At 38.9% G+C, this 18,341-nt stretch overlaps 1 protein-coding gene across 6 annotated transcripts in view; it reads right to left on the bottom strand.

Moving 5' to 3' along the window:
- Positions 1 to 1,631: 1,631 nt before the first annotated feature.
- The window catches only part of CNOT6 (CCR4-NOT transcription complex subunit 6), a 37,651-nt gene continuing 20,941 nt past the window's right edge, over positions 1,632 to 18,341 (bottom strand). For 4 of the 6 annotated variants that reach the window (XM_083488130.1, XM_083488131.1, XM_083488129.1 and 1 more), the window contains 10 exons: positions 17,606 to 17,792; positions 14,928 to 15,013; positions 14,318 to 14,422; positions 14,158 to 14,226; positions 12,820 to 12,977; positions 9,863 to 10,017; positions 9,221 to 9,375; positions 7,905 to 8,135; positions 7,087 to 7,289; positions 1,632 to 5,658 (listed from right to left, as the gene is read on the bottom strand). In XM_083488130.1, coding sequence (XP_083344256.1) covers positions 5,446 to 5,658; positions 7,087 to 7,289; positions 7,905 to 8,135; positions 9,221 to 9,375; positions 9,863 to 10,017; positions 12,820 to 12,977; positions 14,158 to 14,226; positions 14,318 to 14,422; positions 14,928 to 15,013; positions 17,606 to 17,792 — 1,562 coding nt within the window. In that variant the 3' untranslated portion in view covers positions 1,632 to 5,445. The remainder of the gene's footprint in view (positions 5,659 to 7,086; positions 7,290 to 7,904; positions 8,136 to 9,220; positions 9,376 to 9,862; positions 10,018 to 12,819; positions 12,978 to 14,157; positions 14,227 to 14,317; positions 14,423 to 14,927; positions 15,014 to 17,605; positions 17,793 to 18,341) is intronic. The other 2 variants (XM_083488132.1, XM_083488127.1) reach the window with 1 other exon arrangement.

The raw sequence follows: 18,341 nt of genomic DNA, 5'->3' as shown, positions 1-18,341 counted from the left end.
TAATTCAACAGGGATCTCAAGCCACTGAGAGATGGATGTGGGCAGGAAAAGTTAAGTAAAATATGAAGTTATTGCTCCATTTGAAACTGAAGAACCTGTCTGCAGGAAACACAAACACCACACTGGAGCAGCTGAATGAAGATCATATATAGCTTCTCTGCAAATATGTAAGTTTCAACATTGATGGAACATTTCTTTGCTGCATATATGTTTTTAAAGGGACTTCACCTATGTAGAAATCACACCTATATATACACATTATGAATAATATTTGTGCTATTATGCACACTATAGGCCCCTGGAGAAATTTGAATTATAGTCCTCCGACAGAGGAAGAAAATATCCAGTTCCTAAACATACTCGGTACTTGTTTTGCCTTATTTGGTACTGAAGAAACGTCAGTCTTCCTCCCAAATGTTTCCACACTTGCCCTTCCCTTTCACAACAGGTACTATTTCACCCATAAAAAAACTGGGGGGTCCTTTTCTACACACTAGTTTCTGGAAATGCATGCATGCATGCACTTGTTGCTCCACCCACTTTTGCTTCTGGCCCCGCCCACCCCATGGTGCAGCCCCTGGAAGGTTGCTTATGAGGGAATGTGGCCTTAAGGTTGAAAAAAGGTTCCCCACCTCTGCATTGCATCAGGTCGGCAGCGCTGGTCTTTGGTTCTGGATTGTGAAACCTAGTTTTATAAAAGGATAAAGTGGTCCAGACTGCATTCTGACATTTACTGGAACGCTAGAATAGGTTTTACTGAGGTATGCATGATAGTTACTTTCCAGTAGCTGCCTTCCCTTATTGTAACACATTCATTAAATAGCACACCTGACTGTTAGTGGCATACCTGCAGGTCTTGCTATCAGAACGAGTGTTATCCAAAATGTCAATTTTATACCCAAACCTCACTACAGTGGTACCTTGGGTTAAGTCCTTAATTCATTCTGGAGGTCTGTACTTAACCTGAAACTGTTCTTAACCTGAAACACCACTTTAGCTAATGGGGCCTCCTGCTGCCGCTGCACCGTCACTGCGAGATTTCTGTTCTCATCCTGAAGCAAAGTTCTTAACCAGAGGTAATATTTCTGGGTTAGCGGAGTCTGTAACCTGAAGCGTATGTAACCTGAGGTACCACTGTACACGAATGGCTGACTCAGATATCTGAACAGATAGAGTTTGCCCGCTTCCTTACTTGTGTTTTGCTGGCCAGTGGCAGCCATTTTGGGTGGAAACCATGAAGAGAAGGAACAAGATCAGACAAATCACAGATTAGAAATGTTCTCATGGGAAATTATGGAAAACCATCAGCTTGTTATGTGAAAGCTCGCCTAATGAACAATTCCCTGGGAACACATTGTGTTCTGCATGTCCTGCCCATCGGCTTTACCCGGGATCCTGAGAAAGTTTTTAATTCTCTTCGAGACAGAAAAGGAAAGCCTAGAGGCCAAGAAACTGGACAGGCCTGCACAGAGATCTCTGCTTCAGGACTGGACATGTGCTGCTTTCCATCTGCAGCCTTATTCTTTTTGTAGTCAGGACCGGGAATTAAACGCTTAATGTAACAGCAATCCCAGCGGCCCTGTCTGTTTTACAGGCGGAGGTGAAAAAGGTAAATTAGACTTCAAAAGAAATTTGAAACAGATATTGAATTTATTGGTCAGCTATGAGTAGGAAAATACATTGGTAAAGAAAAAAAAGACAACCCTGTATATAAATATAATACTAGCTAGTTAAAATTTGACCAAGAAGAAAGTTCCACTGAAGAGAACAGTAAAAGCCCTTGTTTACCATCAGACCATTTTCAATTTCCCATTTATCTTATTGAAGAGCTGCCTATAGACAAATGCAACATTCTTTGAGCTTAGTGCAGATGATGTGCTGGTTTTTGTTTTTGTTTTTTTGTTACACATATGGTAAACAAGAGTTAGTCCAGTGCATTACACGTTATACAGAAGTACTGTGAATAAAGACTAGGTATTCTAATTTTTAGATACTACTTAAGCATACCAAGATACCTACATTTTAAAAAAGCTTAGACAACCAAAAAGTATAGCAGGAGTTAACATATACTAAAACACTGAGTCAGGCTGGATGGGAAAAAACAGAGTCACTACATAAGCAGTAGTAAATTTGACTTGAAAAATTTGCAGTGCGATTAATTCTGCTGAAAATGTTAGTGCAATTATTTTGGCTTTGAGTTCTTTGCCCCATAGATAAAAGTGGGAACTTGACATCTGAAGCTACTTTTCGACATTTAAGCCACAGCAGAATTCAAATAACTTTATCAGAGTTTTCAGATGCAAGTTTGCATCCTGAATGGATAGCTTTACAATTGAGGCTTGAGCCCACAAATAAAAAAGGGACAGAATAATTACACACATTTCCTAGAGCTTTTTCTGTCACTGTCTTTAAAATAGAGAATCCCATATATTTTATATTTCCTGCTTAAATTCCACCATAATTGATTTTATCGCCTTAAGATCATTTTTACCCAGAAATGGGCAGGCTGTAGGTATTAGGTTTTTCAATATGTGACCATCCCTAGTCAGACATCTAGTTTGATTAAACTGGGGAATGGGGAAAGGGATCCTCATGCCCACCAATGCTCTACGTCCTTAAAAAATAATAATCATGTGATTACATTAAGAAACACTGAACATTTGTTATGGCAACATCCAAAGCCACCTTAAGTAAGATAAGTGTTAGGGTTATTGGAAATTAGCATTTTGTGAACACATATAGTTTATTGCATTCATTTATGAAATGTATGAATTTGTTTGATGCAGAAAACTGTATTAAAAGTATGACTATTCTTATATTGACTGCCAGACACATTAGGTGCAACTTCTTATTCTGCAGAGATGCAGAGTATTTCCTCAGCGTGTCACTTCAGTACTGTGGGATCTGACCAAAGGCTCACTGAAGGCAAGGGGGATCAGGTTTTTTATTTTTCTGAGCTCTCATACTTCAGTAATCTTATTATGCCAAACATGGAAAAGGAATTTCAAGTGCCCATAGATTGCAACATGTCCAGGCAAGAACAGAGTCCTTGAGTACATGAACGGGCTGTAACCTTTTAATGTGCTGCCATAAATTCATATAGATAGATATATATTTAAGATTGAACAAAGAAAGGTGAAAACGCATGTGTAAAGCTTAAACCTTTAGGATTTACCAAGTGCACTCAAGCTCCAGCTTAAAAGGAAAAATTAATCCCTTCTAAGGAATATAAAATGAATAAGTGCTTCCCTTCCATAAAGCTTTCTGGACATACAATTAAATAATCCAGATAATCAGGAAACAAAATAGGTTGCTGAGTATGACAAGCTAAATTGGCTCCATTGCCACTGAAAATTGTCATGATGCACATTACCAACACATTGTTAAGGAAACATGAGTAAAACACCTTTTATTCACACTTGTACAAAATAACCCCCAAACCCAAAAAACAAGAACAGAAAAAGCAACATTACTAATTGAATCTACTACATCAATTATTACCAGCATTCCGATGTACTGATTATAAACTGGACATGTTTGGTGTTGCACAACTAAAAAAACATGTAACAAAAGAAAAATCAGGTCCTAGACAAGGATTCAAGATCTGGACTTTTCCTACTAAAAATTTTTAAACGCTTGCTTGCTAAACATGAACTTGTTGCAATTTTATTGTATTCTTTAAAACAAAATGGTCGCGCACTTCTAAGTGCCTATAGTTTCTTTATAAAATTTTCAATCATTATTACCCATTTTTTAATTCATTATATTCAGAATTTCTCAATTCAAGAAAGAGCTTTTGTTTCTCTGCCTGCAGTTGAAACAAAAGCAGTTTGACCAAGTTCTCTCTCTAAATAAGAAACAGACTTATTAATGAAGGTATGTTTGCTAAGGATTAGATAGAATTTCCCTTTTATGGACAGATTTTATATATATATATATAATTATATATACCGTATATATACTTGGCTTTCAGACACTAATGGCACTATGAGGGCATACTACAACCTTGGTTTTGTTGACACTTTGTAGAATAGGACTTGGTCACTTTAATGCTCGATCTGAAATGTTGTCTAGGGAACCTGTACTGAAAATGCATCTCTAGTTACACTGCTTCATAGAACAGAAGACGGTATACTTTTAGCTTCAAGGAATGACGACCGAGGAATGACTGAGGAAGATGCTTCAACTGAAAGAGGACTTCACATGATAGTATTAAGTGGAGAGGGGAGAACAAACCAAACAAACAGCATTGTGCAATGACACTGAAAGAAGCAGTGCATGGGTATCAGAAGCTTAGAATTTGTGTACCCACCATCTGAACGTGTTCAAAAAGTGATATTCAACGCTTCGCAAAGGAAAAAAAAAATAGATGCCACAGCTTATACAAAAGTATCTTCATAAAATTTTCACAAAATGTTAACATTATTTTAAAAAAATAAAAGAGGATGCACAGGTTCTCTCTGCATGCACAGGCAGTGCTAATTGAGAACAAAATGAAGCAGGCACAGTGGAGATAGGAAACGAGTGACTTAACACAGAAACTAAGAAGCTTTCACACAATATTCTGCCCTTCCACTTCTGGCAGAAAAAGGTTAGAATGTAGATATTGATAAGGGCTATCAATCCACACAGCCTAATCAGTCACTGCTTAGCTTATCTGTTCCGAGAACAAGTTTGCGCTGTTGCTTTAAGTTAAAAGAAAGAAAGAAATGAATGTATGTTAACTAGCTTGAAGAAATTTGTTATCATTTAACCAAATTTAGATTTAAAAGCAGTGTTCTCAATTTTAAAAAATGAAGTAGTACATAAGGGCTAAAAACCCTAACAGTGCAAATCATTAGCAGAGAAAGCCTGCTGCAACTTCTTTTACAAGCTGGCCTTTATAACACATGAAACAGATAAAAATTTAGCCTTAGTTTACAATACAATCATTTTCCAAATCTGGTTGTTGTTTTTTTAAAGTACAAAATCTCATAAATCAGGTTTTCTGTTGTTCATATACAATCAATAAAGGCTAAATTCAAATTCTATATTTTACAAACAAACAAGTCTGAAAAAGAAGGGAGTGAAGTATGGAAGAATGGTCTTTTGATGTTTTACTACTGGCCTCAAAAAAGTAGTGCTACAGATATCTGTGCGAAGAGAATTTATTATAGTAATTCCCTATTTTCAAGGCATGAAATATTACATTGGATAGAACAGGTTACTTGTAACAAATCTAAGAGAGGTGCCAACGCACCAGTCCCTGTCTAACAGTAAATAAAGCATGTTGGGCTCAGAATTGTGTGTCTGATAGCACCTGGCTTTTACTATTTCTTTATGAAATAATTAGATTTAAAATTAAGATCATTAAGAAAGATCCCTGTTGGCCATACCTCACTCCTCTATATTCAGATTTTACAATTTTACAAATGAGACTGAGGTTGCCCTCTAAAATGTACTTGACTACCTCCTGCTAGGCAGATGGATTCCATTTACCGGGGGCAGGAAAGGCAGCACCAGCTCCAGTTGTGCAAAAAGTGAGAAGTGGTCAGAAGGAATGAGCGGGTGTGGACAGCCACTTATATTGTTCTCTATTAGCCAATGGTGATCCAAAGGTCCCAGGATGCCAAGAATATTCAGCTGAGGTTTAGAGTAGAAGATGTAGTCAATAATACCCTTTGGAAAAGAGAGAAAATGGAGTGAATATTTTCAGAAATGGAAGACACACAACTGGAAGCAATTTCAACTGATATCAGGTATGGACTTCAGTAACCACGTAACTCTAGTGCTGAAGCACCTACTCTGACTATGGTCATGGTCCCAAGGCAAATTCAGGTGCCTAAACGGTATAGATCCCAGACACACTGAGGACCACTTGTTCTCCTATGATTCTATCCTACTTTTAAAAGACACCTGAAGGCAGCCCTGTTTAGGGAAGTTTTTAATGTTTAATGCTGTATTGTGTTTTTAATATTTGACTGGGAGCCGCCCAGAGTGGCTGGGGAAACCCAGCCAGATGGGTGGGGTATAAATAATAAATAACAGCCCAAACAAAATTCCAGAAAGAATGGGGGAAATGTGGAGAATATTTTAAAAAGCAGTGCCCCAGAATAAATACCTGGTCTTGTTTCGATTAACTTGGAGAAATCGTAAAAATATTTCAAAAAAGAGAGTTTAGAAGGAGAAAGTAGAAAACCAGGTACAGGATGAAGGAAGTCAAGAAAGAAGAATTTCAAATGAAAATATGGTATATATAGGTGACAATTTTTTCTTTTATTTTTTGTTTTACTGTTTGGTTCTGTTTTACTGTCTTGTTTGTTTTGCTTTGGGGTCAAGAGTCATGGTTTGTTCTGTTTTTGTTGTCTGTGTAATTGATTTATTTCTAAATGATTTCAATAAAATTAATAATATTACTCCTTCTAGTGTTCTGGGGGCAGCTTAAGATAGTCTTGTTGCAACATGAGCTCCTTTCATGGTCGTTTATGGGCCTTGCCCTTGATTTCACTGCGGATTTCATGTTCTTAATTGTTTTATTTAGATTGTAACACACTTATTGTAACATACTTTATTACAACTTGCCTTAGAAAGCTGGATATACCGTAAATATGTAAATAAATGATTTTTTTAAATGTGTTATTTGTTTTACTGTCAACCACTATAAAATCATTGAATGATAAGAGAGAAACTTTGAGATAATTCTTAAAGTGTTAGTCATCATAAGGTGTCCACGTGCTATGCTACCGAGATTCACATATATTTCTTGTTAATACCTCTGAAGAGGCAATATTACCGCTAGGAATTATTGTGTAAAGTTAGGCAACTTTTTGGTCACGACCCTCCCATGGCCATGAGCCTCTTAAGCACAAGTAATGGAAACTGCTGTTGAGCTGTTTCCTGTGACTGGGAGAGCATCCTTTTCAATTATCAGCCTGCTTTCCTCTCTTCAAAATGTGCTTCCAAAATTTAATACTACCCCAACCTGACAATTAATTTGTTACTAACCCTTCCATTTTTGTTTTAATAGTTCATCAAACTTCCTGCACACCTATGCTGAATAAGCAATAAAACAGTAATAGTGCAATGGGAATTTATTTCAACTCTGACCTTGAAATCAAATGTGTAATTCGTATAAGGCATTAGGCCATTCTCATAGGCACTCTTCAACTTGAAACCATGAGTAATCCTTCCATTGGTGGTTCCATTTTTCCCGTTACAACTGAAGTTAGTGAGACTTTCATTGTATCTCAGTTCCTTAAAATCTTTATGGTTTGTCTCCACTCCACCAGTACTCAAATATTCAACCACACCTAGGGTGAAGGAAATATTTTTTAAAAAAACAACAAGCAACCTATCCCTCTTAAATAGTATTACATTCATGATGGGTGATCCATCTCAATAGTACAATCCACCACCTCCCATACATTCACTCTCTTGGCTGGAATTTAGGGATCATAAGATTTGATTAAGGGTGAAGTGTTAGACCAGATTTCTCTGATTTAGTGGTGGTAAACTTCCAGCTCCCAGGGGTCCTAATTTGTCCTGTGAGGCTGTTTCCCCAAAATCATGCTCACCTGCCATTATATATGGACAAATAAAGACATGGCTGCAATGGAACAATTGAGAGCTTGAAGTGGGCATGCAACTGTTTCTTGGCAAGCAGACTCTCTCTTGGGACACACAGGGAACTTTACCAGGGAGTCTGAGCCGGGGAGCCCTTCATGAGGAACTCACTAGTGCAGCCGAGAGGGCTTTCAGTGTCTATCAGCTGGTGAGCTCTGAGAGCCATCCCTCAAGTTCATTTCTGCACAGCCTTCAAAATGGCTCTGTGAGCCCCTTTCACTATCAAGTTTTATTCAACTTCCAGCAGTTTCAGCAAATGCAGTGTTACAACACTTTAGCAAGTGGAATATGGCTGCACTTACCTGAATCTGGCAGAGAATTCAGATCTGCACACAATACAAGTGGAATTGTTGCGTGTTCTCCCGAAATACCAGGCTTGAGACTCCGAGAGGCTTTGTCTATTATGTTCTTTACCTCAGAAAGGAACATCATGGTCTGAACCAACTTCACATCAGAATATTCCGGGTCCCAGTGCATGTGTGCATTTGCTACAAGGACCAGCTGTTTATCCATTCCTGGGTGTGGCTTGCCTGCTAAAATGGAAAATAAAAAACCCTTCAGAAAACAGCAGTGATACTTCACTACATAGGTTGCATTGGTGAAAAGGGCTTTTAAAATACTGCTAAAGAGATATATCAAACTAATCAGCAGTAATTAACTGGGACTTTACAAATACAGGATTCCTTATCTCAACCAGCCGTTTTATGAGTTTAAAACAAAAAAGGGCTCTGTGCTCCCTCTGCTGGCTTTATTGCATTATCGACATGATAATGAACAGCTACTGTGATGGACTGCAAATAAGTTCTAAGCTACTATATATACAATTTTCTAGCAAACATAATATGCATTTTAACTGCAGTATTTGTCAGTCATTACCCTTTTCCCATACAGCAATAAAGACAAGTACCACACAAAAGAATTCTGCAATCTAGACAGATACTGTTTGCAGTGACAAAGTGTATTAGTATTTACTTAACTGAAAATACAGGCTACATTCATCACCTGCAAATACTGTTTGTCATCCATACTAAGCTAAGCAGCATCTTTACGGCAGATGTGCGCAAATACTAGGGCAGTCAAAGGAACAAATCATGGCCAGTAGGAAAGCACAGACACGGAGATGAGAAAATAGTGATGACTTAGAAATCTTTTTCTAGCCTCAAGAATCTTCACATCTCCTTATTCCACTTTGATCCCATTTCACTTCCCTTTTAAACTAAAACCATTTTTAAAAAGAAAAAATAGGGGGAGGGGGTTTACAGTACATTTTAAAAGTTGTATTGACAGGTAGATGCATGAAAAACCATTTTCCAGTTTGGGGAAGCATGACTACTCCACATACACCTTAAACAGTATGCAAAAAAATTAGTTAGTGGTGGGCAAAAACAAATTTTGTGGTTAAGCAACTGTCTGCATCTCCTTGGAAGGTTTTTAGTTTCACACTAAGTTCTCAAAGTTAGAAGTAGAGACTTCTCCTATCCATTGGGTATGAGTTTCAGTCACCAGAACTGGTAGATAAACCAGTTCTCAACTCTTTTCCAAAGCAGCAAAGGGTATGTGTGTACATGCGGAAGATGGCTGCAGAGTCCAGTCGAAAACTGGATTTGCATTTACTTACATGACATTTCTATTAACTCCTTTCGTAGCTCTAGCAACACAGCAACTCCAATGTTGTCTTTTGTCATTACTCTGTTCAGCATTGCTTCTGATCCTTCTGAGTTTGCCATAGCCAGCTGATTAAATTCAACAGTATGCTTCTGAACCAAGGTGAACCTGAAAGCAATAAAATCAATTTAAAGCAAGATCTGCACATAACACCGTATTTTTCATTTTATCACAATATGATTCACATATTCTATCTGCACAGCTGACAAAAATTAGGTAACTAGACTTCTCAATGTGAATATGACAGTGACAGCTTACCACAACTGTGGCCATCATAAATGCTTGAACACATACAAGCCAACATGCAGACATTTTCTTAAATAAATATAATCATTACTATTCACCATTCCACCAAAAGCTGTGAACTATTATGAGAATTCATAGGAGGCCATTACTTTATTCATATTTCATGAGTGAACAATTTTACTACTCAAGTTTCCTAGTCCTAAACAGCCAAAGTATTGATAGGCTCCCCAAATTACTGAAATAATCTGTTTGCAACAAGAATTTCTGGTTTCATAGAGGATTAAAAACTGATGTTGCTGTGCAACCTCATTCACTGTAGCCAGAGAACAAGATACAAGTTTTATCTTACTTTTCTGTCTTGAAAAATATTGCACAACCATCAACATGTTTTCTCTCTTGTTCCGACATTGTCCTAGCTCTGGATTTCGGACTGAAGAATCCGTTGTATCCACGCTCTTTCAATTCTGCTAGGAAAAAACTGTAGTACTGCTCAGTTTCAACCTCCTAAAATGTAAGACAGTGCAAGAATTAGGTGAACTATCAAACGCACAATGCAACTTTGAAAATGAATTCAAAGTCTCCAACGAAGATCAAGTCTCTTCTGGATACCCCTTTAAAGCAGGACTCTGAAGTTATGTCCATTGAGAAAGTATAATGTGAAAAGACAGCAACTGAAATAATGGGGGAGAAGAACTAGTGTTACATTTTATTTTACTGATATGTATGTATGCATATGCCTTTCTGTAGAACAGCTTATGTGGGACTCTGACTTGTCTGCCAACCATATACAATACAGTAGGAACAAAGCAGCAGCAGGAATCCATCATCAGCGTACCTCCCTTCAGGATAGAGAGCCTAACACAGGAATAGCTAACATTTTTGACCAGAGGACTTTGAGGCTCACATGCCATCAATGGGTGTGACCAGGGCTGCACATGCACCATAAATACACCACATGTACACACACCTTCCTGTTTCCTGAGCCTCTAAGAGCTTCTAACAATACTGTTGCACCCAAGGGAGAAGCGGTGCTTTTCAAAGATAAAAATATGCACCTGATTTCAAAAGACAGTTGCAGATTACTAAAAACAGCATTGTGAGCCAGGTTCAACCCATAGCATAGCTAACAGTCTGGGATGACCTGATGCTAGAAGACTGTTCAAGCTAGTTGACGTACTGTCAAAACACCTAGGAAACAGATCACTGGTGGGCCATGTAAGCTGCTCTGAGCTTTCTAAGGAAGAGTGGGATACCTCCATCTGGAGATGGGGGACACAAGGAGCTGCAATGGGAAGGAGGAGTCTGTGAAAGTCAACTACCCCCTTCTGCTGGCACATCACATGATTCAAACTCCACTCAGCGGATGCTCCAAGTCAATATAACAAGCAGTCATCAGATTACATTACTGTGAAATGGATTAAGCCACGCCAGTCCAGAATAAAATGTGCCATTCTAGCATGCCTGCAAAGCATGTAGCTCAGGATGAGTGAAATAGTAAGAATAGTCATAGAGACACTGTCAGCTGATCTGGCAGTTTCCCCTCCCCTCCATCTAAACAGTGACTGATGGAAACAGTCTAAAATTCAAAAGGCACCACATATCCGAGGACACAATGGAGTAAGCAATTAAATTAAATATAAAAGTAGAACAGCTGGAAGTTTATAGGGTTGAGAACAGTAATAGTACAAAGTCACAAAATATTTGTTTGAAAAATCCCAATTAAACTTTATCCCTGCCAAGCTATTAAATCTGGAGCCCACAGAAAATCAGATGCCATGGTCACTGAACTCATTTCCACAAAATCATCATCTTGAGTCAAACATTAAGTGAACCCCAGCCATTGTATTAAAGAATTCAGAGTACATTAAGGCAAAGGTAAAGGGACCCCTGACCATTAGGTCCAGTCGTGGCCGACTCTGGGGTTGCGGCGCTCATCTTACTTTATTGGCCAAGGGAGCCGGCGTACAGCTTCCGGATCATGTGGCCAACATGACTAAGCCGCTTCTGGCGAACCAGTGCAGTGCACGGAAACGGCGTTTACTTTCCCGCTGGAGCGGCACCTATTTATCTACTTGCATTTTGACGTGCTTTTAAACTGCTAGGTTTGCAGGAGCAGGGACCGAGCTCACCCCGTTATGGGGATTCGAACCGCCAACCTTCTGATTGGCAGGCAAGTCCTAGGCTCTGTGGTTTAACCCACAGCGCCACCTGCGTCTCTTTAGAGTACATTAACAACTGCAAAAACAATCTTGCAGTTACTTAATACTAGTAGCAATACTGAGTTTTTCTGTGACCAAAATGGGCAGCTTTAAGAACTCAAGAAGCAAAAATATAAGGCATCCACATGCAACTATCTTCAACAGCTGGAGAACCTGCAATTAGTAGAAACCTCTCCACAAACTTGGATGCAGCAACCAACAGCTTCCAGAGAACACTACAGTACTAATATATTAAACACCAAAATTCTCTGCTATGTACAAAATTCTCTGTTACACTCTGCTACACGCAATAAAAATAGTGTGTAGCTGAGTCCTTCAGAAAAGGTAATCAGAACAGAAGATACACACTAGACTAGTTCAGAGACAGAAGCATGGCCACAACACTAGGAAAAACAACCATGTCAGAATGCAAGAAACTGCATATTTTAAGCAACAATGGAAGGGAGGAAAAGACAATGGAAGGAGGGGAACATACAGAAGGGAGGAAAGGGGAAAATATCTGGACAGAGTTGTGACCCATTTTAACAGCAATTTACATATTTTATATACATTTTTGATTGACTGTTGCCCACCTCAAGCTCTTAAAGACAGGACAGGCTATGATCTTTAATAAACAGAACAGAATTTCCCTGGCTTGGTGAAATGTCTATTGGCCAGCAGGGTTGACCCTAATTCCTGTTTTCTGCTTCAAGGCCCGTGTAATCCCTGGCAGAAAAGCTCTGCAACTCTTTTCACTGCATCTGCTGGTTTGGCACATCATCTGCAGCCACGTAACCCAGCCTTCTAACAGATGGGAGAGCAAATGAATCTCGACACAGGGATGATAAATCAGGAAGCGACTCTCACTGGGTGGGTGGGGAGTAAAGACAACAACAAATACTTAAGCTTCATAGGCATCCTTTACTAGTCCCCTATTCATTTTACTGTATTATTGGAATTTCATCCAAATAGTTCTCAGAGCAGGCTTAAGAGCATATTGGGGTCTTGTAATGATTCACATCTTCTATGTAGAAAGAAAATTGCTTAAGTTAAAAACATTTAAAAATGGATGCATACATAAACAAAAAAGAACAAAGTCATTTCTCACCTGAAGACTTATGATGTCTGCATTACAGCTTAAGATTTCCTGCATAATAGCCTTTTTCCTGTATTCCCAGTTCAATGCCCATGATGGGCAGTAGCCATATAGCTGCCGAGTAGCATATTTATCACAGAGGACGTTGTAACACATGACAGAAAACAGGGCTGCAGTATAAGAGAGTTTTACTTAGACAGAGAAATTGTCTGTTTTAAACATACATTTTTCACTTTCCCTTTAAATAAGTTGATCAGCTTTAGGCTTTGCTTACTTTAGCTCCAAGATATATTTGAGCAGCTGACCTATAATAATGCAGCATTATTTAGATTTTCTCTCTAGAAACTAGGTTGGTAGTTCCACCATTCACCAAATAGGCAGACAATGCAATATAATGTACTGGTTCAATCTGTGTTGGAATGAAGCACAAAACTTCCCCTACAAGGTCAATAGCTGTTACCGTAGCCAGCATAAAGCCAGCTTATATAAAGAACTTTTTCCAAGATGAGGGTAACCCTTAAACTACTTAGGAGCTCTTATTGAATTCGAGGTCTAAATCAATTGAAGCTTTGTTTCGTAACTAAGCTACAATCCTATGCACATGTACCAGGACATAAGCCACACTAAACTCAGCACTTAACTGGTGAGCAAACATGATATATAGGATTGGGTTGCCATTATGACGAAATGGATCTACATGGTTTGAGGCCACACTTAATTCTGATTTTAACATCCACTCATGTTCTTTAATAATTTGCTTCTAAAGAATGGTTGTGCCATTGTTTGGACAGCATTCAGTTTTGGTGGTGGTGTTTTTATTCAGACAGCTTTACAGATTTCCAAACAGTACAATGGATATACATATGGGAAAATGTCTTTTTTTAAAAAAAGTATATTTCTGTCATATTAATAATGTAGTATTTAGAATATTTTCAAAAGAATGAGAAACGCAAGATGTTTCAATTTCTAAACATATGACTTCCCCCTTAAAATGTCTATACTACTTGCTATAAAAAATAAAGTGAAATGGAAAGAAGTTGCACAGGCAAGGTACAGTGGTACCTCGGGATGCGAATGGGATCCATTCCGGAGCCCCGTTCGCATCCAGAAGAAAATGTAACTAGAGACTGCGCACGCATGCATTGCTTTTCACCGCTTCTGCGCATGACGTCATTTGAGCGTCTGCGCATGCGCGAGTGGCGAAACCCGGAAGTAATGTGCTCCGTTACTTCCGGGTTGCCGCAGAGCGCAACTCGAACGCGCTCAACATGAAGCATATTCAACCCGAGGTATGACTGTAATACAAAATTTCACTGACTGAAAAGAAAGCACAGATTTATTCAGTTCTACCTGTTGGTCTTGTTCGATCTGGTTCTTGCAACATAATCCAAGATCTGGGAGGTGGCTGTTCTGTTGAAACTATTTGCAGAAGACAAAATAATAATAATAATGAGATAATGGTATTTATTTTACATGCCACAAATAAGTGTTCTAGGAAGTCACTACTTACTTCTTTTTGCAGTACCTGCCAGGTTATCAAGCAAATAATTCAGTAGCCTTCTTGTTCCGTCTGGTTCTTGATAGAGATTCAGTATATCCTGTGTAAGTGGGTTTCCTGTAGGAGTGTTTGGGGAAGAGGGTGAGAAAATGAGACCTCAAGAACATCATGAGGTTTTTATTTTTAAAGTGTCTAGTTCAGGAAACTGTTTTTTGCTGAAAATCTCAGACTCTCACTCTATAGAAATATCACCAAACTGGAGTGGTGGTGGGGGCGGGGGGAGGAGAGAAGAGAGAAAGAACCACACACACACACACACACACACACACACACACACACACACACACACTATCATATGGCCTCTAAGGTTGTACAGGCAAGAAGAAACAGTAAAATTAACTCAACTTCTTATAAAGGTGGAAAATGTTTTTCAAAACAATTGCAGTTTAGAGAAATTTGTAAAAATCATAATTTCAAAGTGCCTGAATCTTAGTATGTCATTTCTAGTTTAGGTAGTAATTGAATTTCTTAAAATATCAGCTGGAAAGTGATGGCTGGCTGAGGATGAGATCAACTGAAAATTGCAAACAAAGAGCATGGGGGAAATAGTTAAAATTCATACCTTTCAAACCCAACGTCTGTAACTGAAAGAGTTTTCCCAGCTCAAATGGTAGGACTCGTAACAGGTTGTTATTTAAATGGAGTTCCCTATTAGCAAGTCACATGAAGACAAAAGTAGTAAGATATATACAGTTAATTGTTTTAAATGAAAATAGTTTCACTACAAAAGAGAAACTGTGCTAACATAGCACATTTCAAAAGCAATGGAAAACTGAACAGCAAAGATTATTGATTTTGCAGTAGTTAAAGACAATGATAAATTAAAGCAAACTGACTTGCACATCTTCTAAACATAAACTTGTTAAACCATTAATGAAGTAAAACCATGGAGAAAGTACTCCTACAGTCAAAATTACTAAACAAAATAATGTAAGGTGGTTACTATAAGAACTATGCTAACTATAAGAAAGCTACTGGGGCTCTTTACCACTCCCCCCCCCCGCCTTAATTCATTGCTCAGTTCACTGAAATCACAATTTCCTGAGCTTCTTTTCATCACAAGCAGCTAGAAAGTTGAGCTATTTTATAGTTTTAGCCTTCTGATATACTATTGAGGTTTTGTTTTGTTTTTTTAAAGAAAACCTGCTAGGTAAGAGAAGATTGTTTACCAGGCAGTCAGCAACCCAACTCTTGAAAAAGAGATAAAAGTGAAAGCGGGTAGCTTTGCTCATTAAGAACATCTATGAAAGGACTCCAACTCATATTTTATTAGTCTTAATCACCTCCTACGACCATTTGAAAACTGGGCTATTAGGTAGGATCAGAGGCTTCTGCCAACTGCAGAGACTCTCTACCTTCTTTTAAAAATTGCTTAGCTAAGTAAGCACAAAAGGGAGAGTACTACGGATGAACATTCCTTCATGCCCCCAAGAAATATATCCAGTCCTCAGCCTTTTGAAGCACACAGATGTCCTATTCCCTAGTGTGGTACCCTTCAGATGTTGTTGAGTTCCTAGCAACAAGAATAATGACCAGGGCTGATGGAAGCTGGAGTCCAACAGTATCTAGAGGACACCTTTGCCCTTGTGCCATCCTCTCAGGGACTGGATTAGGAGCCTAGATCAGCTAGGCACTTTCAACTACCTTGGCCCCGAACTAATAACTGAGGGTCTGCTTGGTCCTCTGTAGAAACACACCCTGAAGTGCTCCTCCACTGAGCACAATTCCCCCACCCCCACAATAATTTTCTCTTTCCCCCAATGTGAAGAAGGCATAAGAACAGGAGGCGAGAGACCAGGTGGGAGAGAGGAGGGTGAGGTGGAACAAGACTTTTCTTCCTTCTTTGATCCTCTCTTCTCCTCACCATTCATTCAGCATTTCATGCAGTGGAAACATTTAGTAGACTGCCAGACATCTCCTTGCAGCAAAATGAAGAATACACTGACACAAGGCAATCCAACACACTCCATGAGGCCTTTTTTGGTGGCTTTCAGCAACATTTTGATGCTCCCAGCTGCAGTCCTCTTGCACCTGTCTTCCCAAAGCTGGGTAAGCAAGATGCTGGGCTTTGGGAAGGAGGTGTAAGGCTCTGACAGGGTCCTAGAGTCCTCCATCATTCTTCCCAAAGCCTAATTAGTGCTTTCCCAGCTTTCGGAAGGTAGTGGGAGGGCTCTAGGACCCCGTCAGAGCCTTACACCTCCTTCTCAAAGCCCAGCACCTTTGTTAGCCAGTTTTGGGAAGGCAGCGCAAGGGCTGGGTTGGTGCTGGTCATATTTTGGCCCCACATCCCACCTACCACATTACAAGTCAGTGTGTGGCCCATGGGTTCTGTGTCAAAGTACCCTTGCAGACCACTTAGTATGAAAAGCTAGACTGTCCAGCACTGGCACCTTCTTCCAATACCAGATGCATGCAAGAATGATATGGTAACACATAACGGAAGAGTTTCAGAAAGCTGCTAGGAGCAACTTTGAGAAAGCATCACAATAATGACACACAAATTAAAATAGTAGGCTTTATGAAATTTATGTGACTGTACTTATCATGACCAATATGATACCACTCCTTTATGTATTGCATTGAATATCAAGGTGGATGCTGATTTTATCCTTGTTTAGAAATGTTTTAACCTTGCCATGGGGATTACCAATAAGCCAGCAGGAAAAAGAACCATTAAAGTAAGTGGATTTATCATTTTTTTCAGGGGAACACATTACACACAAGATTACAGGATTTCATGAAGAGACAACTCAGGATGGCAAATTTGGTATTTAGGAAATGTAACACTTCAAATAAGCAACAAAAATATGAACAGCTGTTTATTCCCATAAAGGACAAATATTTTTAGAAAAACTTTGGAGTTTTAAACCCGTCATCCAGGTTCAAATTGACTCCTTATCCGAGCAGCCAAGCTAAGAGCCTAAAATGGAACTTTAACCTCTTTCTGAATAGCTGGGCAATATACTCCGAATTTTGGAGCAGGTTCAGAAGCGAGCACCAATATATTTCAGCCCTCCCCAAGCACCAGAAGGCAGAAAGATTGCGATACAAATTGGAAATAAATCAGCCAAGAAGAAGCTAACGTGGTATAGCTTTCTGCTTAATAATAATAAATTCTTCTTCTTCTTCTTCTTCTTCTTCTTCTTCTTCTTCTTCTTCTTCTTCTTCTTCACTGCAATACAAAACCATACAGAAACCTGAAGTAACATCATACTGGCCTCACAGATGCATTTTGTTTACCTGAGTGACACCATGTTTCCGAGCTCTGCTGGTAAACTGCGGATTTTATTAGATGACAGGTCCAAATATACCAGATTGTGAAGCTTGGCAATGTCTGAAGGAATACGGGATAAGGAGTTGTCACTGAGATGCAAAGCTGTTAAGTGGGTCAGTGACCACAAGGATGAACTTAGGCTTCTTACTTTCCCTGAAAGACAAGAGGGAAACATTTTCTGTCTCGTCTTGCATTTGTGAAAGTACTTCTGCAAATGAATCAAAACAGCAAAACAGTTTCTGCAACTATCTCCTTCCCCTTTTTGTGTTAGGTACTTTTCAATTCAACCACCAAAACACCAATTCATTTGTCTTTTATTTTAAAATGTATTTCAACGGATACATTTGAAATAGATGCCCAAAAATTTAACTCGCCACCGTTTTTGTTTAGTTTTGTGATGCACTATGGAAAAGGGAATTCAAGGCTTTTGTGCTTCAAAAGAGATCAAATGCTTTTTCATAATAAAACAGAAATCAGAGGTAAGGGAAGCAGGATCAACAGGTTCCCAACCCACCCACCCCCCAATTACTTGAAAATCGTTGAGGGTCTTGATGGACCACTTTATGATTTTTATGCATGTTGTAGCAACTGTAATGTGTTATATTAAATACTCTCTGTTATTTAATTGTATTTACAGACTTGTTGCAGACCACTTGAGTAAAGTTTGTGCATCACCACCATTTGGGAACCCCTGATCTAGAC

The sequence above is a fragment of the Podarcis liolepis genome (genome assembly GCF_965112155.1).
Source record: "Podarcis liolepis genome assembly, chromosome: 2".
Lineage (NCBI taxonomy): Eukaryota > Metazoa > Chordata > Lepidosauria > Squamata > Lacertidae > Podarcis > Podarcis liolepis.
This window is presented reverse-complemented; position numbering and strand designations above follow the sequence as displayed.